Source organism: Cololabis saira, chromosome 9 (genome assembly GCF_033807715.1).
Source record: "Cololabis saira isolate AMF1-May2022 chromosome 9, fColSai1.1, whole genome shotgun sequence".
Taxonomy (NCBI): Eukaryota; Metazoa; Chordata; class Actinopteri; order Beloniformes; family Belonidae; genus Cololabis; species Cololabis saira.
The window spans coordinates 822,359-848,268 of NC_084595.1; the positions used below are offsets into that span (position 1 = coordinate 822,359).

The 25,910-nt window shown below is 44.5% G+C and overlaps 1 protein-coding gene across 2 annotated transcripts; it reads right to left on the reverse strand.

The window, feature by feature from the left end:
- Window positions 1–1,512: 1,512 nt before the first annotated feature.
- On the reverse strand, window positions 1,513–23,229 carry LOC133450868 (GRAM domain-containing protein 2B). Of its 2 annotated transcripts, none has more exons than XM_061729770.1 (14): window positions 23,121–23,229; window positions 22,312–22,444; window positions 19,488–19,592; window positions 19,227–19,314; window positions 17,633–17,702; window positions 17,355–17,458; window positions 16,732–16,827; window positions 12,924–12,995; window positions 12,469–12,558; window positions 11,652–11,748; window positions 10,195–10,336; window positions 7,896–8,000; window positions 4,166–4,247; window positions 1,513–2,020 (listed from the first exon to the last, which is right to left on the reverse strand). In XM_061729770.1, exons 2-14 carry the CDS (start codon window positions 22,344–22,346, stop codon window positions 1,982–1,984), a joined length of 1,125 nt encoding a protein of 374 aa, XP_061585754.1. In that variant the 5' UTR covers window positions 22,347–22,444; window positions 23,121–23,229; the 3' UTR covers window positions 1,513–1,981. The 2 variants fall into 2 exon arrangements, with proteins under 2 accessions (XP_061585754.1, XP_061585753.1); XM_061729769.1 differs by having other exon boundaries at window positions 4,166–4,250.
- Window positions 23,230–25,910: the final 2,681 nt, after the last annotated feature.

The window sequence follows — 25,910 nt, forward strand, 5'->3', positions numbered from 1 at the left end:
GTGCTGCCACTCACTCGCTTTATTTTATACTATTTTTCTACTTTTACTGTGACCACAAAATAATGTGGTTTTCCTGTCTCCACCTCATCCACAACATCTCCATCTCACTCTCCTTTAGGCCACGTTTCCACATAGCCGGGTATTTACAAAAACGGATATTTCCACCTCTACGTATTGAAAAATTCCATCGTTTACATGAGATCGTTTTCAAAATCTCTTCGTTTACACGAATCCGCATAAATACGCTGTTAACGTCATGCCAGCCAATCAGAATCCTGGAAAAACATCAACAAATGACACGTGTAACTTCCAGTTAAGGCTGATTTATGGTCCTGCGTTACACCAACGCAGAGCTACGGCGTAGGGTACGCGGCAACGCACACCGTACGGCGCACGTCGCCGCGTACCCTACGGTGTAGGGTACGCGGCGATTTAACGCGGGACCATAATTCAGGCTTTACTTCCAAGATGAACCAGAGTCTTTGGTTTGGAGTGACAGAGAAGTGGAGTTACTTTTACGTGTGACTTTAGAATATAAAACAGGTAAAATACAAGAAAATATTGACGTTAAAAACTAATTGTAACCACAGGTGTCACTCATGACGCTGGTGACGTTTCTGTCTCATAATGTGACGTTCTGAAGCCTAAATGTCCGTTTCTCTCCGTTTACAAGCAAACGTGAAGACGGAGGTTTGAAACGTTTTCAGAAATGATGGTTTTTGGAGACTTTGAGCTTCGTTTTCGTGTAAACGAACGGCCAAAACGCATGAAAACACCACCGTTTTTGCTACGTGTAAACGGGGCCTCAGTCTCCGTGAAATCTAGTGGCACGGTGGCTCGACACGTCTGATTCATCCTGACGCAGCAGAAACAGACTGCAGGAGCCGCTGCACATGCTCAGCAGCTCATTCATATGAAAATACAGTCATGAACTACTTTGCATTGTCCATTTAAGGTAAAGTGGGTGTGTGGAGGGCGGGATATGAGGAGAATTCACCTACAACCTTCCAGCTGGACTGGGATTTATAAAGCGAACATTGTGTGGAAGTGTGCGTGCACACGGTTTTATAAATCCAGATTTTTTTTGCGCCCGCCATTTTCGGCTTTTGGGTTTACGTGCACTTTTAGTATGAATTCTACGCACTCTTTGATAAATGAGGCCCCTGATCACTAATACACTGATCACTTTCATTGATGACCTGATCACCATCATTGATGAACCGATCACTCTCATTGATGATTGATCCGTTTTCTGGTCCGGAACCTTCAGGGATGAGGAACCTTCAAACGTCCTGGAGGGAAATAGAAGATCTAAAACCAGATCTGGTTCTAGGAGGTTTACATGAGCCTTCTTTGACAGTCGTCATGGTTACAGATGACAACATCCAGGATTAGCACTGGTTATTGAATGAATGAATGAATGAATGAATGAATGAATGAATGAATGAATGAATGAATGAATGAATGAATGAATGAATGAATGAATGAATGAATTGTCTTTATTTCGACAAGTACAAGTTATTTTACAAAGATTTTTCTGTGGTTATTCACCCCAAATACCCCAGACACCTCAACATTCCCCCAAACATGTGATTAATTGATAACATGTTGAAACAAACATCCTGACAGTTTGAACCTTTTTTAACGCAGATATTGATTTTGTAAAGAAAACTTTATTAAATGTAACATTTTTCACCAACTTCAAACTAACTTGTTCAATGAAAACCAAACACGTGTTTCTGCTGCTGGACATGAAGGAATGAGTTTATCCTGGAGGAGGAGACGGTTCTGGAGGAGGAGACGGTTCTGGAGGAAGAGACGGTTCTGGAGGAAGAGACGGTTCTGGACCCGGGACCAACCAGGACCAGTTCTGTAGGAATCTGGTCGGTGTTTGTAACCATGGCAACGGAAAACCACATGTTTACATCCTGGTCTCTCTCGGTCCTGGTTCTGATTCTGGTTCCTGGTTCCTGGTTCCGGGTCAGGCCTCTTCCAACAGTCTCTGGAGGTTTTTCTGCACCTGAACAGAGAGAGCAGGTGATCAATGATGGTGATTGGTTCAGAATCAGAATCAGAATCAGAAAAAGCTTTATTTCCAGGTCAGACATAAATCAGACGAGAGAACTTGACTCCGGTTCACACCGATGGCACCATTAATACGGACGCCATTTTTAGAGGAAGGATGACACTGGGATGGGGGGGAGGAGGGAAAAAAAGGATCTTCACACTGTGTATTAATACCTGGTGTCAAGGTGCAAAAAAACACCTCAGCACAGAAAAGCAACATACACACAACAAAACAACATCATAAGTTTATGGGTATACGATATGGGCAGGTCGGGGGGGGGGGGGGGACCCGGCACAGATCCTCCAAGTGAGGGCCGCGGCCACTGCAGCTGGCGCTCCAACCCGGAGACTGTGAGGGAGGGGCTGCTGATAAGAGGGGGGGGGGGGGGGGGGGCTGGAAGGCGTTGAATATGGGGAGGGGGGTGTGTGTCAGTGTGTGTGTGAGAGTCTGTGACGCGATAAGTCCGAGAACCTTTCGCCCAGAGCGCAGCCAACATCCTTGATGTTATCGGGCAGTGGTACAGTTCTGGGAGGGCGATCCGCAGGTGTTTGTGAAAGAGGGGGAGGGTTGAGTTGGGTGCAGAGCGTCATGTTTACATTCCTCCAGGGAGATTGTGACGAAGAGGCCTGCCAAGCCGCTCTGTCAAGGCCAAATCAAATCAACAATTTGCAGGCAGCTCAGTAATTTTCCGTCTGCCTTTCAGTCTTCTGGTTCCTCAATAAACTCCGATCAGACGAATTTGTGATCAATCCCCGCCAAGCCGGGTGCCCAGCTTCTCCAAGGTGTTCTCCATCTTGTTAAAGAGCTCAAAGACCCCTGCTAGCCTACGATTCTGTTCAAGAATCACATCCAGCTTGCGGCCCTGCTCTCCCAACGTTACAGTCTGAGTGCGGAGCGCCTTGCTCAATCCTTCAGCAGTTTCGGGCAGCTCAGAGAGGGCCAGAACGGCTCCCGCAGACTTACGCGATTGTCGATAGGCCAGGAAGATCCCCACTCCAATTAGGAGAAATCCTGCTATCATAAATCCAATTATGAAGGCGGGAGAGGAGAGGAGCAGAAAAAGCGTCCGCCTTCGCCGAGAGCCAGAAGAGAAAAAAAAAAATGATGGTGCCAGTTCATCAATGATGGTGATCAGTTCATCAATGATGGTGATCAGTTCATCAATGATGGTGATCAGTTCATCAATGATCAATGATGGTGATCAGTTCATCAATGATCAATGATGGTGATCAGTTCATCAATGATCAATGATGGTGATCAGTTCATCAATGATGGTGATCAGTTCATCAATGATGGTGATCAGTTCATCAATGATCAATGATGGTGATCAGTTCATCAATGATGGTGATCAGTTCATCAATGATCAATGATGGTGATCAGTTCATCAATGATGGTGATCAGTTCATCAATGATGGTGATCGGTTCATCAATGATGGTGATCGGTCCACTAACATAACGTATTGATTATTGATCGGTGGTTCACTGTGAGGTTAATAATTAGTTTGGTGCTTATGAAACCATTAGAATCAGAATCAAGTCAAGTCAGAGAGCTGACTGTGTTTTAGACATGCTTATCACATGTTACCAGTTACAACAGCCACTCCCTAAACTGCTCAGGGGTTTGGGCTGGTCCACAACTGTCTCATGGTCAGTTGGATATTCTGTTCAAAACCCTCAACAGAAAGGATGTCTGTTTGCTCTGCAGAACATAGATTAGTTGTTCTTCAACTGAAATGTCCTGTTTATCTGTTTGTTTCCTCCCATTGTCCATCCACTGTCTACCATTGGTTGTCTTAACATAGCCCATGCCTGTCAGTTTTACCAATAAATACCTGATGCAAAAAGGGAGCCGGCAAGCATTTCGTCGAGAGCCAGAGGGCCATGTTGCTCTGCAAGCTCCGACTGTGCTTCCCTTCTGCAGAAGGCCTGAAAAATAATCTTTAACAGTCTCTGTGTCTTTCCTAAGTTATTAATTTATGTATGTTGATTTAGGAACCTAACACACCTTCTCTAGCTTCAGCAGGTCAACGGTGATTGGTTCATTAATGATGGTGATCAGTAATAGTGATCAGTGATATTGATGGGTATTGATCTCACCTTCTCCAGCTTCAGCAGGTTGACGGTCAGCAGCTCGGAGAAAAGCTCAGCGTTCAGGTCAGAACCGGAGAAGAAGGAGCTGCTTCTGGAACAAGAACCTCCGGTCAGAACCGAGTCGTTTTGATGCATAATTACATTAAACCACAGTGTGTATAATTAGGGGCATGGCCTTTTGACTGACAGCTGCCACAGCGTTAAACTGAAAAAAAAGATGTGAAACTGAAAAAAAATTTGAAACCGTAAATTAAAAAGTTCATGAATTTTCAGGTTCAAATCTTAGTTTTCCAATTACAATTAAATTATTTTAATTAGCAAATTAGCATTAGCGTGGCCAGGTTGGCCCATGGATCTATAATATTAACTGGATCTATAATATTAACTGGATCATAAATGGCCGCCCATTCATTTCTTTTTAAATATTTTTTTACCCATTTAATCACCCAGTGCTCATACCTAAGTAACAGTCCTGGGGCCTCATCTATAAAGCTTGCTTGCGCAGAAAAAGCGCCTGAAAGTTGCGGAAGCCACCTTCTACGCAAATCCTCGGATCTAAAAAGAAAAAACTAACCGAAAAATCTGCTTATCTTTACGGCAACTAGGACCCTCCCGTAAGAATTTACTTAAGACACGGGGAACTGGCGACGCAGGGTTTGAGGTGGTGAAATGAAGCCAGATTCATGTCATACTCTTAATAATGTCATCACATATCACAAAATATATAAGACTTAAAATAATAAAATAAAATAATATAGCGCTGATCGTGTTCCTCTGTGTGTGAAGCTCAGGCAGTCAGGACTCTGGTGCTGCTGGAGCTGCAGCCGCGGTGCAGGACACGCCGGGAACCTCCTTCACCGCTTTAGGACAGAACAAATGAGGGGCTGCGTTTAGGGAGCCCCACGGAGCCCCTCATTTCTTCCCTAAAGGGACTCAGATTTGTTTTCATATGAGTTTTACGCGCGCGTGAAACCTTTACATGCAGGTGTATGGTGCCTAAATTAGGGTCCCGCGTTAAAACGACGCAGAGCCTACGGCGTAAGGTACGCGGCGACGCGCACCTACGCCGTAGGCTCTGCGTTGGTGACGCAGAACCATAAACCAGCCCTGAGCAGCTCTGAGGGGAGGGAGGAGGAGGGAGAGCGGGGGGGGTGAAGCGCGGCTGCTCTCGTATCGCTTTCATACAGTGTCTTGATAATTTGCAATTTAAGGCTGAGCCTACCGTTAGTTTTTAAACTGTAAAAAGTAAGGGGAAAATAAACATGATTTTGAAAAGACGGGGGGACGTGTGTCCCCCTGTTGCACCGGGGAACTCACGGCGTTCCGCGCAGCAACGGCGTGCTGCCACTCACTCGCTTTATTTACTATTTATTTTTCTACTTTTACTGTGACCAGAAAATAATGTGGTTTTCCTGTCCTCCTCCTCATCAACAACATCTAGATCTCAGATCTCAGTGAAATTCAGTGGCACGGTGGCTCGACACGTTCATTCATTCATTCCGAAGCCAAACAGGTTGCAGGAAGCCACTGCGTGCACGCGGTTTTATAGATCCGGATTTTTTTTTGCGCCCGGCATTTTCGGCTTTTGAGCGTACGTGCACTTTTAGTATGAATCCTACGCAGTCCATTTTAAATGAGGCCCCTGGGCATTGCTCTCCTCTACCAACCCAAGGAGGGCCCTACACTGAGCTCAGGTCTCCTTCTTATCCTGAGGAGAGATGGACCGCTTCTTTTCACCAGACAGGGTGAGGATTCTCTGGCCGGACGTAGCGCGTGGAAGGATCACGTTATTCCGGTCAGATCCTCCCCACCCCATCTGGCGCCCCGGTTGGCCAGAGGGGGCATGTGTAGCCCAGGACTGTTGCATGTTTTTGTGAGGGTAGCTCCCATTAGCTACCCAGGGGAACACGGGGAGAACATGCAAACTCCACACAGAAAGATCCTTTCTCCAACCCCACCCAGGGTGTGGGAGCTGAAGTCATGGGGGAACTAACACGCACTTCAGCGCCCACAGCGTCCCCGGCGGGAATCGAACCCAGGACCTTCTAGCTGTGAGACGGCTGCACTACCTGCTGCGCCACCGTGCCCCCTTGCCGCCCATTCATTTCAATGTAATTTGCTCACTCAGCGCATACGCCGAAAACATTTCTGACTTCCGGGTTTACTTCCGCGTTGTGCGGCCCATAGAGCATGCTCAGTTGAGTCACCTCCCATGATGCTCTGGGGCCTCCCATCATGCCTCCCATCATGCCAGGGGCAACATCCATGGCACCGACACGGCCGTGACATCAGCCGTGACGTCACGCCCAGAAAGAGACTTTTCTTTGACTTTTCTGGCCGTTATAAAACATTTTTGACGGATATAAAGTCCATGACTTAAAAATATAGAATACAAAGATTAGTAATTGCCAGTGATTACAGCTGGAGGCATAGGCGGCCTTACCTATGTTTCAACTGTTTCAGTTGAAACGGGCCCCGGCCACCAGGGGGCCCCCAACTGACTGACAAAAAAATAAATGCGCAAGGAAGACACAATAATAAATCACTACCCGCCATTAAACTAACCATCCAAGAAAAATGAAACGAACATACCACAGTGGGGCTGAAAAGTGAAAATTAGCAGATATAAAAAAGAAAGCTGTGAGTAGTCTTCCGAAAGTGACCTTTTTCTTTGATCCAGCATCTGCAGCTAATAACACCAGCCAAACAACAAATACAGGAGAAGGTGAAAATAAAGACCTTTCTACAGTTAGAGCTGGTGATAATGATGACCAAACATTATCGTTGGAAGCACGACATGATCAGTGGTACTGTGAGTCTTTTAAACAGTTTTGGCAAAAACTTTAGTGGCCCAATATTATCAATAAAACAAAGTAGCCTACTGATTTTACTCAATGTGCACGGTGTATGTAGGCCTACCGTGGAAATCCACAACAGTAGCCTAGTGTCATTTCTTTCTTTTTTTCCTCCATCTGTCTCTGTCTTTTCATGCAGGTAGTGAACTGTCCATGGTGCTGAAATGACGTGGAGCACTCATTATTTTTGTTGTTGATTTAAGTTGAGAATTTTGAATTTTTGATTTTTTTTGCTGAATTTTGAAAACAAATGTGTAGAAGGTTGTTTCTCTTTTATTTCCGTTTCTCTGACCGAGAGAGTGCTCTGATCACAGCTGGACAAAAATAACGTGGAGCACTCATTATTTTTGTTGTTAATTTAATTTGAGGGGATTGTAAGGGACAATAAAGTATCCATATCCTTATGTGTTTGAAACCAACCTGAATCCTGGCCTTTTCTGCTGAGTCCTGGTTTCTTGTCCTGGTTATGATTTTAACACTTGGTCACAATGTATCGTTTTATATGGGAAAATATGTGCGTCCTTGGGACGCATGGATGCGTTTACTGCGTTCTTTCAGCTTATAATGCGTCACGGACGCAGGACACATAGCTGGCAAATATAGTAATAAATAGGGCCCCATATTAAACATTGAAACGGGCCCCCTGATGCCAAAGGCCGCCACTGGCTGGAGGTTCCTGTGAACAGTTTTAGAGGCTTCTCTTTTACTATTGCGGTCTGTGGGAAAAAAGCTTTCTGGGCCCCATGGGAATTTTTGTTGCAGTACCGCGGCTGGCCACTGGAAAAAATCAGCGTGCCTGCTGAGTGCGAGATTCGGGGGCTGGGTTGGCCCCCCTGTGGTCACCGGCGGTACTGCATGCTAACGGCTAACTGCTAACTCACTCGTGATGCGTGAAGACGGAGACGGAGCCGAGTGTCGCCAGTCGCTGCTCCAGAGACACGATCCTGAAGGCCAAGTAGGACGAGGAGAGGACGAGGACACACACCCTGGAGACACACACACACACACACACACACACACACACACACACACACACACACACACACACACACACATACACACACACACACACACACACACACAGGTCAGAACACCTGAATGGATAATTTTTAGGGCCCGAGCACTGACAGTGCAAAGGCCCTATTGTATCTGTAGGAATTCTTTCTTCTTCTTTCTTCTGACGAAATGAGGGTGTTTTTTCCCCCTAAACGTGCCCAAAAGTCACCAAATTTTGCACCAAGCCAGTCCTGTTGAAAAATGTGATAATTAATGGTTTGCATTAATGGGCGTGGCCTAACGGCTCAACAGCGCCCCCTAGAAAACTTTGTTCCTCAAGCCCCACAATACGGTTTGACGTACATGCACGAAAATCGGTACACACCTGTATCATGTCACAACTTAAAGAAAAGTCTCTTGGCGCCATGGCCAAAACCGAACAGGAAGTTGGCCATTTTGAATTAATCGTGTCATTTTGGCGCAATTTATGCCATTCCTTCGGCAATTAATTCAGCCCGAACCGTAACGTGCCCCCAGGTGTGTTATACATCAAAATGTGCGTCTCCATCCTCCGACACCACGCATTACTTTTCTCAGTCAAAAGCGTTACCGTGGCGACGCTAGACGCCAAAAAGTGCGCCCCCCCTTCATCTGGTTAGTCCATATTTGATAGTTCCTACTCTCTGCCATAACTTTAGAATGGTTTGACATAAAGAGTCATGGGGGGTGTCATCGGACATGGTTTTGAGTCATTGAACATAATTGGTGCAAATTAGCCCCGCCCCTTCATCTGATTGGTCGATATCTGATAGTCCCTACTTTAAACCATAACTCTCGCCTCGGGACCACGGAGCGCACTGCGCTCTCTTCTCTCACCTCACACGTCTCCCGGCTCCCTGGGAGCTGAAAAGGGGGGGAAGCCGCTTCAAAGCTCGGCCTCGATCTAGGGTGAGACCCTGTTTCCTCTTTCCTAACTTCTCTCTCTCCGCTCTAAGTTTGTTTTGGAAGGACCTGCGGTCAGCCTGCCCAGCGCAGACCGAGACGCATCCCGCCGCCCCGTCCGGGGCTCATCAGCCCGATGGTAACCCGCACGTCCCAGAAGTGGACCGACCCGCGCCCACCGAGACGACGTGACAGCCTCCGGACCGGGGGGGGAGCGCCGGCTGCTGCCACGCTGCACCACCGTCCCCTTTTATTTCAGAGTCGGGAGGAGGAGCGGGAGAGGCGGGAGACCGCTTGGATCGGACTCCGACCGAAAGAACCCGGCAGGAACCTCTGATCAGCACCCGGAGACCCGAGGAGGCGTGAGGTTTTGAGGCCTGAGTGTATTAGTTTAATTTAGAGCGTTTCAGAGCTAAATCTGTGTTCAGAGCGGAGATTACATCATCATCATTGTTATCATTATCGTGTTTGATTATTTGGTAGTCGTTGTTTTCTGCCGTAGTCACGTTTTAAACACCGGGATCACCATCCGGTCTGAGTGCACGTGGCTTGAAGAGGGTTCGCCATCTTTAAATACCACAGAAGCCACACCATCTTTAAAACCCGCAGCCATCTCTGGCAGCCATGTGTTGAACCGTAGACGGTCTTGATATCATCTTATTGCGTTCGATTTCTTTTACAATCCATGCATTTAACTTTCATTTCATTTTATTGATTGTTGTTTTTCTTGTTAATTAATGGTTTTATGTCAATGTAGTGTGCCATCAGGATTAATTTTGGGTATTTATTTACATCTGCTTTGATACCCGTATGTAAATAAATTCTGATTGATTTTTAATGAGTTGTTTGTGTTGTTTCATACAATTTTGGTCACATTGATTGTTTGACAGAGCCAGTGCTGGAATCTCACCCTTCAATTATACTAGGCATAAACCTTCATCTTGAGACTGATTTTCTGCTGTAAAAGTTATCATTTCCCTGCTTAAGGAACAGGGTGGTGCCCCGAGGATTTTTTTTATCATTTTGGTCATTCAATTTGATAAATAGTCGACTTTATTAATTATTCATAATTCTTGAATACAATTATTAATAACCTTTCCGATAACTTGACAGCCAAGCTAACCTGTTGCACAACAGGGGTGTCGTCAGACTTAGTTTTGAGTCCTTGACCTTAATTGGTGAAAATTGCACGAGCGAGGGCCCGTGCAGCTTTAATTAACACATTGAATCCTCCAGACTCACAGAAACATGTAGACGACCAGCAGAGTGTTGAGAGAGACGGGTTTCAGGACCCGGTTCTCCATCTGGACCCGGTTCTCCATCTGGACCCGGTTCTCCATCTGGACCCGGTTCTCCTTGAGGACCCGGTTCTCCAGCAGGACCTCTGAGCACAGAAACAAACAAACATCTTGGTTCTGAAGGACCAACATCTGGACATGTTTGAGGTTTATTTATGGGATTCTGATGGACCTTTGTTGTCACGGTTTTGTCACTTCGGGCCAAATCCACAAAGAATAGACTGCGCCCGCCAATAGCGCTGTGAATTGCGCCGCATTTGCGCCCGCAATTTGCCCCGCTTTAAGGTCCGATTCACAAAAGATTTTGCTCTAATGATATGCCGGCGCAAACACGCCCATGAAGTTTTGCAGTAACTTCATTAACGATCAGGATCTGACGGTAACTCATGTTCTGTGTTTTGCTACACACACCTACAGGTCAGATGTTAAACACACACATTCTACATTTATATGTTTATATGGTGGAATTGTTTGTAATAAAGCAGCCCCTTACTGTATGGATGAATCCTGAGCTCCGTCCTGTTATTTTTATTTTTAAATCCGAGATAAGTCCACAACCCCACTTGATCTGACTGTCTACAGTCATGTCTGACTGTAGATTTCACCCTTAATATCATTCAGTATCACACAGGCTTGAATGATATTGAAGAGAGAGAGAAACAGAGAGTGAGGAGTGAGTTTGCGCGCAGTTAATACACGCTTCTGAAACACGGTATTTGCTCCACTATTTTTGCGTGTGGCAAATAGCGCTGGCCTTTGTGAATTAGACGGTTTTTGCAATGAGGCTTATTTGCATAGAAAGGAATGTATGAATATTACCTAATTTACATGCATGCAAATGGCACCGGCGCACCATGACACTATTTGCTTGGCAGCGCAGTTTGTGCTGCAATTCGCCCTTTGCGGGTGCTTTGTGAATTAGACGCTCTCTTTTTGTCTCATTTGCACCGGTTTAGCAGCCGCAAAAGACGCGCAATCCTTTTGTGGATTTGGCCCTCCCTGTTTTATTTTGAAACCCGTGTCTTTGTGTTTCAGTTCTGGTGTGACGTTCCTGTTCCCGTCTGCCCTGATCGTCTTCACCGTGTCTCGTTAACGGTTCTGTATATCTGGTCCGTACTGTTTCCTCCCTCCGTGTTTCCTCGTGTTTAGTAGTTTTGGTTCTTGTCTGGAATTTTTTCCTGCAAAGCAGCTTTTTATTTGCTTAAATAAATCTGGCTTTTTTGGAACTCCTGCTCTCCTGCATCTGGGTCCTCACTACAACCTTCCTGACACTACTGAAGGAACCATCTCCCGAGGGTTCCTGGTACCGGTCTGGTTCTGGTCCCGGTCTGGTCCCGGTCTGGTTCTGGTACCTGGGATCTTCTGGTACTCTGGTTCTGGTTCTGGTTCTGGGTCTGGTACCTGGGATGTTCTGGTACTCTGGTTCCGGGGACTCGGAGCTGCTGCTCTCCTCCGTCTCCCTCCTGGTCCTCAGAACTCCGTCCAGGCTGAAGTCTCTCTGGGAACAAGAACAAAAACATGGATATTAATGACTGGTTCCTCCTCAAACGGCTGGAAAACATTCAGCTAACGTGAACTTCAACATTTATACCAAGAAAATCAGGATTTGTGATTCAATTAATGAAATCAGAAATTTGTGAGCTCAGAATTTCCGACTCCAGATTTGTGTTTGTGCTGCTGGTAAACTTTGTGTTTGTGCTGCTGGTAAACTTTGTGTTTGTGCTGCTGGTAAACTTTGTGTTTGTGCTGCTGGTAAACTTTGTGTTTGTGCTGCTGGTGAACTTTGTGTTTGTGCTGCTGGTAAACTTTGTGTTTGTGCTGCTGGTAAACTTTGTGTTTGTGCTGCTGGTAAACTTTGTGTTTGTGCTGCTGGTAAACTTTGTGTTTGTGCTGCTGGTGAACTTTGTGTTTGTGCTGCTGGTAAACTTTGTGTTTGTGCTGCTGGTGAACTTTGTGTTTGTGCTGCTGGTGAACTTTGTGTTTGTGCTGCTGGTGAACTTTGTGTTTGTGCTGCTGGTAAACTTTGTGTTTGTGCTGCTGGTAAACTTTGTGTTTGTGCTGCTGGTGAACTTTGTGTTTGTGCTGCTGGTGAACTTTGTGTTTGTGCTGCTGGTAAACTTTGTGTTTGTGCTGCTGGTAAACTTTGTGTTTGTGCTGCTGGTAAACTTTGTGTTTGTGCTGCTGGTAAACTTTGTGTTTGTGCTGCTGGTGAACCCACCAGAGGGAAGCGCGGTGACACCGGTGACCTCTGACCTCTGAAGCTGCGGTCAGCAGGCGAGGGGGCGGGGCTACTGCAGGGACTCTTCTCCTGAAACGCAAGGAAAGAAACGTTAAAATGCAACAAGTCACATCATGCTAATTTGAAGAACAAAGCTGTCACGGTTTGGGGTTTATTTTTGTTTTATTTTGAAAGTCTGTGTCCTACTTCCTGTACTTCATCTGTCCTCATTGTTTACACCTGTTTGGTTCTCCATGTTTGGTTTTCTGTGTTCTCTGTTCTAGTCCTGGTTCTAGTTCTAGTCCTGGTTCCAGTTCTAGTCCTGGTTCCAGCTCTAGTCCTGGTTCCAGTTCTAGTCCTGGTTCTAGTCCTGGTTCCAGTTCTAGTCCTGGTTCCAGCTCTAGCCCTGGTTCCAGTTCTAGTCCTGGTTTGGAGGTGCAGGACGTGGTTTTTACCTCCAGGTGGAAACAGACGGACGTCAGGAACTTGTAGGTGTTGTCTCTGGACAGGAAGGACACGAACACGTACTGCAACAGAACAAGACATCAGTAGTGAAGCTCTGGCCTCCTGAAATACCCCAAATACCCCAAATACCCCAAATATACCCAAATATACCCCAAATATACCCAAATACCCCAACATACCCCAAATACCCCAACATACCCCAAATATACCCAAATATACCCCAAATATACCCAAATACACCAACATACCCCAAATACCCCAACATACCCCAAATATACCCAAATATACCCCAAATATACTCAAATACCCCAACATACTCCAAATACCCCAACATACCCCCAAATATACCCAAATACCCCAAATATACCTAAATACCCCAATATACCCCAAATACCCCAACATACCCCAAATACCCCAACATACCCCAAATATACCCAAATACCCCAAATATACCTAAATACCCCAAATATACCCAAATACCCCAACATACCCCAAATACCCCAACATACCCCAAATACCCCAACATACCCCAAATATACCCAAATACCCCGACATACCCCCAAATATACCCAAATACCCCAACATACTCCAAATACCCCAAATACCCCAAATATACCTAAATACCCCAAATATACCCAAACACCCCAACATACCCCAAATACCCCAACATACCCCAAATACCCCAACATACCCCAAATATACCCAAATACCCCAACATACCCCAAATATACCCAAATACCCCGACATACCCCCAAATATACCCAAATACCCCAACATACCCCAAATATACCCAAATACCCCAACATACCCCAAACATACCCCAAATATACCCCCAAATACCCCAACCTACCACCAAATATACCCAAATACCCCAACATACCCACAAATATACCCCTAAATTTACCCAAATACCCCAACATACCCCCAAATCTACCCAAATACCCCAACATACCCCCAAATATACCCAAATACCCCAACATACCCCCAAATATACCCCGAAATATACCCAAATACCCCAACATACCCCGAAATATACCCCCAAATATACCCAAATACTCCAACATACCCACAGATATACCCAAATACCCCAACATATCCACAAATATACCCCCAAATTTACCCAAATACCACAACATACCCCAAATATACCCAAATACCCCAACATACCCCGAAATATACCCCCAAATATACCGAAATACCCCAACATACCCGCAAATTTACCCAAATACCCCAACATACCCCGAAGTATACCCACATTTTTCATTTCATTTTCATTTATTTATTTATTCAAACAGGTTAAAACAAAAACAAAATAATCAGAATGCATAAAATGTATATACCGAAAAAAACAAAGAACAACAAAGAAAACCATAAGCAAAACAAAGCAAATTAAAGAGACAAATCTATATGTAAATAAATATTTCCTGTTTGAAAGATACCCCAACATACCCCGAAATATACCCCGAAATATACCGAAATACCCCAACATACCCCCAAATATACCCAAATACCCCAACATACCCACAAATATACCCCTAAATTTACCCAAATACCCCAACATACCCCCAAATCTACCCAAATACCCCAACATACCCCCAAATATACCCAAATACCCCAACATACCCCCAAATATACCCAAATACCCCAACATACCCCCAGATATACTGAAATACCCCAACATACCCCCAAATATACCCCGAAATATACCCAAATACCCCAACATACCCACAAATTTACCCAAATACCCCAACATACCCCCAAATATACCCAAATACCCCAACATACCCCCACATATACCCCGAAATATACCCAAATACCCCAACATACCCACAAATTTACCCAAATACCCCAACATACCCCCAAATATACCCAAATACCCCAACATACCCCGAAATATACCCCAAATATACCCAAATACTCCAACATACCCACAAATATACCCAAATACCCCAACATACCCACAAATATACCCCCAAATTTACCCAAATACCACAACATACCCCCAAATATACCCAAATACCCCAACATACCCCGAAATATACCCCCAAATATACCGAAATACCCCAACATACCCACAAATTTACCCAAATACCCCAACATACCCCGAAATATACCCAAATACAAAACAAAGCAAATTAAAGAGACAAATCTATATGTAAATAAATATTTCCTGTTTGAAAGATACCCCAACATACCCCGAAATATACCCCCAAATTTACCCAAATACCCCAACATACCCCCAAATATACCCAAATACCCCAACATACCCCCAAATATACCAAAATACCCCAACATACCCACAAATTTACCCAAATACCCCAACATACCCCCAAATATACCCAAATACCCCAACATACCCCCAAATATACCCCGAAATATACCCAAATACCCCAACATACCCCCAAATATACCCAAATACCCCAACATACCCCCAAATATACCCCGAAATATACCCAAATACCCCAACATACCCCCAAATATACCCAAATACCCCAACATACCCCCAAATATACCCCAAACATACCCCAAATATACCCAAATACCCCAACATACCCACAAATATACCCCCAAATATACCCAAATACCCCAACATACCCCCAAATATACCCAAATACCCCAACATACCCCCACATATACCCCGAAATATACCCAAATACCCCAACATACCCACAAATTTACCCAAATACCCCAACATACCCCCAAATATACCCAAATACCCCAACATACCCCGAAATATACCCCAAACATACCCAAATACTCCAACATACCCACAAATATACCCAAATACCCCAACATACCCACAAATATACCCCCAAATTTACCCAAATACCACAACATACCCCCAAATATACCCAAATACCCCAACATACCCCGAAATATACCCCCAAATATACCGAAATACCCCAACATACCCACAAATTTACCCAAATACCCCAACATACCCCGAAATATACCCAAATACAAAACAAAGCAAATTAAAGAGACAAATCTATATGTAAATAAATATTTCCTGTTTGAAAGATACCCCAACATACCCCGAAATATACCCCCAAATTTACCCAAATACCCCAACATACCCCCAAATATACCCAAATACCCCAACATACCCCCAAATATACCAAAATACCCCAACATACCCACAAATTTACCCAAATACCCCAACATACCCCCAAATATACCCAAATACCCCAACATACCCCCAAATATACCCCGAAATATACCCAAATACCCCAACATACCCCCAAATATACCCAAATACCCCAACATACCCCCAAATATACCCCGAAATATACCCAAATACCCCAACATACCCCCAAATATACCCAAATACCCCAACATACCCACAAATTTACCCAAATACCCCAACATACCCCCAAATATACCCCAAACATACCCCAAATATACCCAAATACCCCAACATACCCACAAATATACCCCCAAATTTACCAAAATACCCCAACATACCCACAAATTTACCCAAATACCCCAACATACCCCCAAATATACCCAAATACCCCAACATACCCCCAAATATACCCCGAAATATACCCAAATACCCCAACATACCCCCAAATATACCCAAATACCCCAACATACCCCCAAATATACCCCGAAATATACCCAAATACCCCAACATACCCCCAAATATACCCAAATACCCCAACATACCCACAAATTTACCCAAATACCCCAACATACCCCCAGATATACCCCAAACATACCCCCAAATATACTGAAATACCCCAACATACCCCCAAACATACCCCCAAACACCCCCCTCCGGAGGGAGGAACTCACTCGGTCCGTTGCCGTGGCGACCACCAGAGCGTTGGGAACCAGGATGGCCGTCTTGGTCTTCTTGATGTTGGTGACGGACATGACCGGGATGGCGATCTGGGACGGACAGACACCATGATCAAAAGAGTCATAACAGGAGGGTGAGATCAACGTATTTATCACACAAAACACAAAACTCTTGTAATATATAAATATAGCAAAATACCCCAAATATACCCAAATATCTCAAATATAAAAAAACAAATATCCCAAATAACTACAAACAACCCCAAATATCCAAAAGTACCTTCCAAATACCCCAACATAACCCTGAATATACTGAAATATCCCAACATACCCCACATGTAGCAAAATACACCAAATATCCCAAATTGGTGTCCAGTCCATGGTTTTTGGGGTACTTAGGTATGTTTGGGGGTATGTTGCGGACCGGACACAATGGTCCGGTCCACAGGAACCAGGTCCAAATGAACCGGTCTGGTCCAGAGGAACCCGGTTCCCGGTCCCCCCCCCCCCCAGGAACTCTAGCATCTACATCATCCAGACTCACCTGGGTGTCTCCTGTCCAGGAACTCTGGTATGTTAGCTACATAGCTACGTAGCTACGTAGCGTCCAGACTCACCTTGGTGTCTCGGCCGAACACCTTGGAGTGGAAGCAGATCCAGTGCTCGGAGACGAACATGCGTCCCTGGTACAGGATGTCCTTCTGCAGCGCGCAGGTGTAGCCTGAAAACCGGGAAACGTCAGTCAGTTCTCACCTGGCCTCACCTGGTCTCACCTGGACTCACCTGGACCTCCGGCCGGGACTTAAGGCGGCGCAGGTGTAAACCTGAAACCAGGGACCCGTCACCTGAGCTGCGTCACGGCCTTAAGGCGGAAAAGAGAGTCGTGCTAACTCACTCTGTTGCAGCTGCTCCTCCTTGCTGATCTCCTTGAATATTTTATGGTACTGGCTGTTGCTCTTGGACAGCTGGAACAGAAGCAGACACGAGGTTTAGACAGGAAGTTAGTCGGGTAGGTGGGTAGATATACCCAAATACACCAACATACCCCAATATACCCAAATATACCCCCAAATATACCAACATACCCCCAAATATACCCAAATATACTCAAATACACCAACATACCCCCAAATATACCCAAATACACCAACATACCCCCAAATATACCCAAATATACCAACATACCCCCAAATATACCCAAATATACCCCCAAATATACCAACATACCCCCAAATATACCCAAATATACCCCCAAATATACCCCCAAATATACCAACATACCCTCAAATACACCAACATACCCCAATATACCCAAATATACCCCTAAATATACCCCAAAATAAACCAACATACCCCCAAATATACCCAAATACCCCAACATACCCCCAAATATACCCACATACACCAATATACCCCCAAATATACCCCAAATACACCAACATATATACCCCCAAATACACCAACATACCCCCAAATATACCCAAATATACCAACATACCCCCAAATATACCCAAATACCCTAACATACCCCAGCATACCACAAATATACCCCAAATATACCAACATACCCTCAAATACCTTCAAATACCCTGACATACTCCCAAATATACACAAATACTCAAATATACCCAAATATACCCAAATATACCAACATACCCCCAAATATACCCAAATACACCAACATACCCCCAAATATACCCCCAAATATACCCAAATACACCAACATACCCCCAAATATACCCAAATACACCAACATACCCCCAGATATACCCCCATATATACCCAAATACACCAACATACGGTACCCGCAAATATACCCAAATACACCAACATACCCCCAAATATACCCAAATACACCAACATACCCCCAAATATACCCAAATACCCCAACATACCCCCAAATATACCCAAATACACCAACATACCCCCAAATATACCCAAATACACCAACATACCCCCAAATATACCCAAATACCCCAACATACCCCCAGATATACCCCCAAATATACCGAAATATCCCAACATACCCACAAATATACCCAAATACACCAACATACCCCCAAATATACCCAAATACACCAACATAACTGGACCACATTACACCAGGAAACTGGACCACATTACACCAGGAAACTGGACCACATTACACCAGGAAATTGGACCATATTACACCAGGAAACTGGACCATATTACACCAGGAAACTGGACCATATTACACCAGGAAACTGGACCACATTTCACCAGGAAACTGGACCACATTACACCAGGAAACTGGACCACATTACACTAGGAAAGTTAGTTAGTTAGTTAGTTAGTTAGTTAGTTAGTTAGTTAGTTAGTTAGTTAGTTAGTTAGTTAGTTAGTTAGTTAGTTAGTTAGTTAGTTAGTTAGTTAGTTAGTTAGTTAGTTAGTTAGTTAGTTAGTTAGTTAGTAAAGTAGGAAGTAGTAGTGGTTGGAACTGGGAACCTTAGCCGGAGCAGCTAGCTCACCTGGCTGTAGTGGCTCTTCTTCCTCTCCAGCTTTGGGTCCAGCTCCGTCTGGACCGGAGTCAGCAGCGATTGGTCGAAGGTCTTGGACCTGCAGACCAAGGTCAAAGGTCAAAGGTCACCAGATGGTTGGGGTTAAAAACCGGTACGGCTGATACGTCCGTTAACCGGCTAACAGGAAGCTCGGAGTAGCAGACAGGAAGTTCCCGGTTATTTGAGCGGCCAACAGGAAGCTCGCAGTAGCAGACAGGAAGTTCCCGTTACCTGACCAGCTTCTTCCTGCCCTGCAGCTCCAGCTGGTCCTGGTCAGCGAGACTTTCCCCAACCATCCTGGCCCTCTGGAGCTCCAGCACGCTCTCTAGATCAGAGCTGAGAAAAACAGTAGTGAGGGTTGGTAAGGCTGCCCAAAATACCCCCAAATACCCCAATATACCCCCAATATACCCCCAACCTCTGGACCTCTGGCACACTCTCTAGATCAGAGCTGTGGGAAACACTGAGTTGGTAAGGCTGCTTAACATACCCCCAACATACCCTCAAATACCCCAAATACCCCAACATACCCCAAATACCCCCAAATACCCCAATATACCCCCAAATACCCCCAATATACCCCCAAAATACCCCAATATACCCCCAAATACCCCAATATACCCCAAATACCCCAATATACCCAAAATACCCCAATATACCCCCAAATACCCCAAATACCCCCAATATACCCCCAATATACCCCCAAATACCCCAATATACCCCCAAATACCCCAATATACCCCATAATACCCCCAACCTACCCCAATATACCCCCAAATACCCCAATATACCCCCAAATACCCCAATATACCCCAAAAATACCCCAATATACCCCCAAATACCCCAAAATACCCCAATATACCCCCAAATACCCCAATATACCCCCATATACCCCCAAATACCCCAATATACCCCCAAAACACCCCAACATACCCCCAAATACCCCAAAATACCCCCAACCTACCCCAATATACCCCCAACATACCCCAATATACCCCCAACATACCCCAATATGCCCCCAAATACCCCAATATACCCCCAAATACCCCAATATACCCCCAAATACCCCAATATACCCCCAAATACCCCAATATACCCCTAAAATACCCCAATATACCCCCAAATACCCCAATATACCCCCAACATACCCCAATATACCCCCAAATACCCCAATATACCCCCAACATACCCCAACATACCCCCAAATACCCCCAAAATACTCTCAAATACCCCAACATACCTCAAAATATAAACCGCTAGCCAGGTCCACTAAACAAACTAAAGAACCGGGTCTGAACCGGGTCTGAACCGGGTCTGGATCAGGGCCTCCAAAAAGCCCAAAAGGCCCGTGTAAAGTCCTGTTTTGAATATTTTAAACGCTGTCCTCGTCCGGCGCTGGTTCTGGTCCTTTAACGATCCGGTCCGGTCCGGTTCTGGGTCTCGCCGGCGCTGGGACACCTGAGTCCGCCGGACTCTGGTTCCCTCCTCCTGTTACAGGAACTAAAGTTCTGCCGGCTGAAACCGGATCCGCCCCCGTCGTCGCCATCAAGGATTGAAGAGATTCTTTGTCCAAACCCATTCAGAGGTTTCAACTAAAAACCCCTGCCCGCTGATATGTGAATCTAAGCTTTTTAAAGAGCCATTAAGGCCGTCTGCCACGTTGCACCAGCCCAGCGTTGATCAGAGGGGATGGAGGAAGAGGAAGTGACCCCAGGCTGACCCGGATATAAACACACTGTTCACCTGCTCACTGTTCACCGGGCCAACCTTGGGTTACACATTGGTTGGTTATTAGGGCCCGAGCACTTAAAGTGCGAAGGCCCTATTGTATCTGTAGGAATTTTTTTTTCTTTCTTTCTTTTTCTTTCTTCTGATGAAATGAGGGCCTTTTTTCCCCCTAAACGTGCCCAAAAAGTCACCAAATTTTGCACCCAATCCAGGCCTGGTGAAAAATGTGATATTTAATGGTTTACATTAATGGGCGTGGCCTAATGGCTCAACAGCGCCCCCTAGAAAAATTTGTTCCTCAAGCCCCACAATACGGTTTGACGTACATGCACGAAAATCGGTACACACCTGTATCATGTTGCAACTTAAAGAAAAGTCTCTTGGCGCCATGGCCGAAACCCAACAGAAAGTCGGTGAGGGCCCGTTCATTGCTGCTTGCAGCTTTAATTATTATTATTATTCTTCCGCTAAATGAATTGCCTATTTGGAGGCCTTAAGATGCTCGAAAACTCACCACATTTTACACAGGAAGTCGGCCATTTTGAACATTCTAAATTAATCGCATAATTTTGGAGCAATTTATGCCATTCCTTCGACAGTTAATACGGCCCGAACCGTATCGTGAACCCTGGTGTGTTATACATCAAAATGTGCGTCTCCATCCTGCGACGAAGCGCATTACTTTTTTCTTTCAAAAGTGTTACCGTGGCGACGACAGACGCCAAAAAGCGCGCCCCCGCTTCATCTGATTGGTCCATATTTGATAGTTCTCCAAAAGTCACCAAATTTTGCACCAAGCCAGGCCTGGTGATAAATTTGATATTTCACGGTTTGCATTAATGGGCGTGGCCTAACGGCTCAACAGCGCCCCCTAGAATACTTTTCTCTGCCATAACTTTTGAATGGTTTGACATAAAGAGTCCTGGGTGGTGTCATCGGACTCGGTATTGAGTCCTTGACCTTCGTTGGCCTGAATTAGCCCCGCCCCTTCTTCTGATTGGTTGGCCCTATTTTCTGCTATAACTTTTGAATGGTTTGACATAGAGAGTCGTGGGTGGTGTCATTTCGACTTTTTTCTCGTCATTTCGACTTTTTTCTCGAATTTTCGACTTTTTTCTCGAAGTGCATAATGAAAAAAAAAAAATCTTCCCCCAGTTGTAACTAATATAGAAACATGCAGCATGTGTTGCCTTCATTCTAAGGCTGATACAAGACTTTTAATTTTTTGCGGCTCCAGACATATTTGTATTTTGTGTTTTTGGTCCAATATGGCTCTAAAACATTTTGGGTTGCCGACCCCTGCTCTAGACAGTTCTGGTTCTCTTACCGGTGGCGTCTGGCGTTGGACGGACTGCAGGACATCTTCTCCTCCTAGACCCGGGTCAGGGTCTGGACCTGGACCTGGACCTGGACCAGGGGCGTCAATTGGGTATAAAGGTACAGCAGCCGCCACACCTTGGCTTCAAGGGAAAATGTAAATGTTTGTTTTTTAAATACATTTATGGAATTACTCTGTGTCCATTTGTATTGATTATGCTATTACTTAATACATATAGAATAACTACAAATGCAAATCAGAACAACATGATCGATTTCACTAGTTATTATACACTGCAAAAACTCAAAATCTTAACAAGAATATTTGTCTTATTTCTAGTTAAAATGTCTAATTTTTAGTAAAAAAAATCTCATTACATTTAAGACAAGACTCAAAAACAACCATTTTCACCTGTTTCAAGTAGATTTCCACTTAAAATAAGTAGAAAAATCTGCCAGTGGAACAAGATTTTTTAGCTTGTAATGAAAAAATGTCCCATTGGCAGATTTTTCTACTTATTTCAAGTGAAAATTTACTTGAAACAGGTGAAAATGGTCAAATAACAAGTTATTTTTCTGGTGATAAATCTTGTTTTAAGTGTAATGAGATTTTTTCACTAAAATTGAGACATTTTAACTAGAAATAAGACAAATATTCCTGGTAAGATTTTGAGTTTTTGCAGTGAGCGAGACTGCATTTGAAAAAGTTCCAGTTTTCTTGACCACACAGATCAGCTACATAAACTTCTGTGATGAGTATTTGCTGGACGTGTTGATTGATACTCTAGTTAAGTTCTGTGACTCGTAACCTTGCCGTACCTTAACTTCCACTGAATTGATGCCACTGTCTGAACGCACCGTCATAACCCTGGACCTGCAGGTCTCTGGCGTCTTCCAGACGGCGAGGGTTCAGCTGTTTCGTCCTCTCGTCTCCTGTCCCCTCGTCCTGCTGAGGCTCCGCCCCCTCGTCCTGCTGAGGCTCCGCCCCCTCGACCTCCGACCCCCAAACCTCGTTCTGTTTGTTTGTCTGCTGGGTTATTGATCGATCTGCAGGCGACGTGTTTGCTGACTCTTCTCTCTTATCTGGGTCCGTGATTGACGGACTCGTGTCTCCTGGTCCTGCATGTAGACCAGGGGCCTCATCTATAAAGCTTGCTTGCGCAGAAAAAGCGCCTGAAAGTTGCGGAAGCCACCATCTACGCAAAGCCTCGGATATAAAAAGAAAAAACTAACCGAAAGATCTGCGGATCCCTACGGCAACCCTCACACTCCTGTAAGAATTTACTTAAGAATAGAGAAATCTACAGAGTTCTTCCGATGGAAAGACTCAGTGCCAAATTAAAAAAATAGAGAAGATAACTTCATGAAAATGTGGTGGCCTCTCATAGACCATTTGCCCAGGGATCTATCTGCCTTGATTTATAAAGGAAGCGATTCTTTGGATTTTAGACCCCCAGCTGTACTCTTGCAGTTTACCTTCTGATGTCTCGGTGTGTGTGTGTGTACTACACAATAAAACTTTTTTTCAATTTACACAGTAACTGTGTTGTATCTATTGATGTGTCGATTGCCCTTTTCTTTTTCCTTTTTTTTCTTTTCTTTTTGATTGTATTGTATTCTGTTTTTGATTTATACCTTCTATGTTAATACTGAAAATCAATAAAATATTATTATGAAAAAAAAAGAACTTACTTAAGACACGGGGAACTGGCGACGCAGGCTGTGAGGTGGTGAAATGAAGCCAGATTCATGTCATACTCTTAATAATGTCATCACACATCACAACATATATCAGACTTATAATAAAATAGCGCTGATCGTGTCCCTCTGTGTGTGAAGCTCATGTCAGTCAGGACCACTAGTGGAGCAGACGGGGGCGGCCGCCCCGAGCCCACTACTCCACGCCGAAGAGGAAAACAGAAAGTGTTCTGATTAAAATAAGGAAAGTTGGACTATATAACAATTGCGTTCATAAGGATAAAGTTTTCAAAAAAATATAAATCAAATAAATAGTCTCTTCTCCCCGTGTGTGTCTGCCTGTCATGCCGGGTACGTGCGCGCATGTTGTGTTTATTTTTAAGCCTGAATTATGGTTCTGCGTCACACCAACGCAGAGCCTACGGCGTAGGGTCCGGCGTAGGGTGCGCGTCGCCGCGTACCCTACGGCGTAGGCTCTGCATTGGTGACGCGGAACCATAAATCAGCCCTGAGCTGCTCTGAGGAGAGACGGGGGGGAGGAGGGGGAGCGGGTCCTGTCCCGTCTTCGCATCGAGAGTCTTGATGATTTGCAATCACAGAGTGATCCTACCGTTAGTTTTTAAACTGTAAAAAGTGGGGGGGACAAAAACATGATTTTGAAAAGACGGGGGACATGTCCCCCCTGTTGCGCTGGGGGACTCACGGCGTTCCGCGCAGCAACGGCGTTCTGCTACTCCCTCGCTTTATTTTATAGCCTACTATTTATTTTTCTACTTTTACTGTGATCTTAGACTAGCATTTTATTATTACTGTTTTAACTATGTATTGTGGAGCACGACCCAGCATAAGCTTTTCACAATGCATGTACTTGTACATTCTGTGTGACAAATAAACACCTTGAACCTTGAACCTTGAACCACAAAATAATGTCGTTTTCCTGTCCTCAAACTCATCCTCAACATTTCGATCTCAGATCTCAGTGAAAGTCAGTGTCACGGTGGCTCGACACGTCTCATTCATTCTGACGCCCAAACAGGCTGCAGGAGCCGCTGCGCATGCTCAGCAGCTCATTCATATGCAAAAACATACCATTTTTGGTATGAAGTGGGCGTGTAGAGGGCGGGATATGAGGCGGATTCAGCTGCGCAACCTTCCAGCTGGACTGTGATTTATAAAGAGAACATTGCTTGCAAGTGTGCGTGCACGCGGTTTTATAGATCCGGATATTTTTTTGTGCCCGGCATTTTCGGCTTTTGAGTGTACGTGCACTTAGTAGTAGTATGAATTCTACGCACTCCATTTTAAATGAGGCCCCAGACCAGGAACAGACCAGGACCAAATTAGGCAAATATGACAAAACTGGACCAGAACATTGTCAATAGAAGTTCTGGTCGACGGTCGGGTCTATCTAGAGCCGGGCGTCGTCTGCATACGAGTTGATTTTATATTTACGGTTAACAGTGTTGAACTAGTTCCTACTTCTCATGAACTAGGTCAAAGTTCACGTAGTTTCAAAGTAAACAGTTCATAGTTCACCATTTTCACTTTGAACTCGTTCAAATTCAGTTCATTTCAATATTTTTAGGTGAGAAGTTCGTTTTTTTTGTTTGAAGCAACTTTTTTGATTGAAGTAGTTGTTATTATGGGCAGGACATTTGTGTCTTTATCATTTAATCAAAAAATAAGGTGCAAAAAAAAAAAAATATTTTCAATTAAAAACTTCAATAAAAAAAACACTATTTATATGAAAGAAAAAAAGTGTTTGAATGCAAAAAAATATTTGAGACCCAAAAGATTGCATTTGAACACAATTTTTTGGGGATTGAAAATGATTTATTTGATTAAGGTGAAGTTTTTGTGCTTGGGCTAAATGACATTTGTGTCTTTTTTTATTCAATCCCCAAAAAGTTG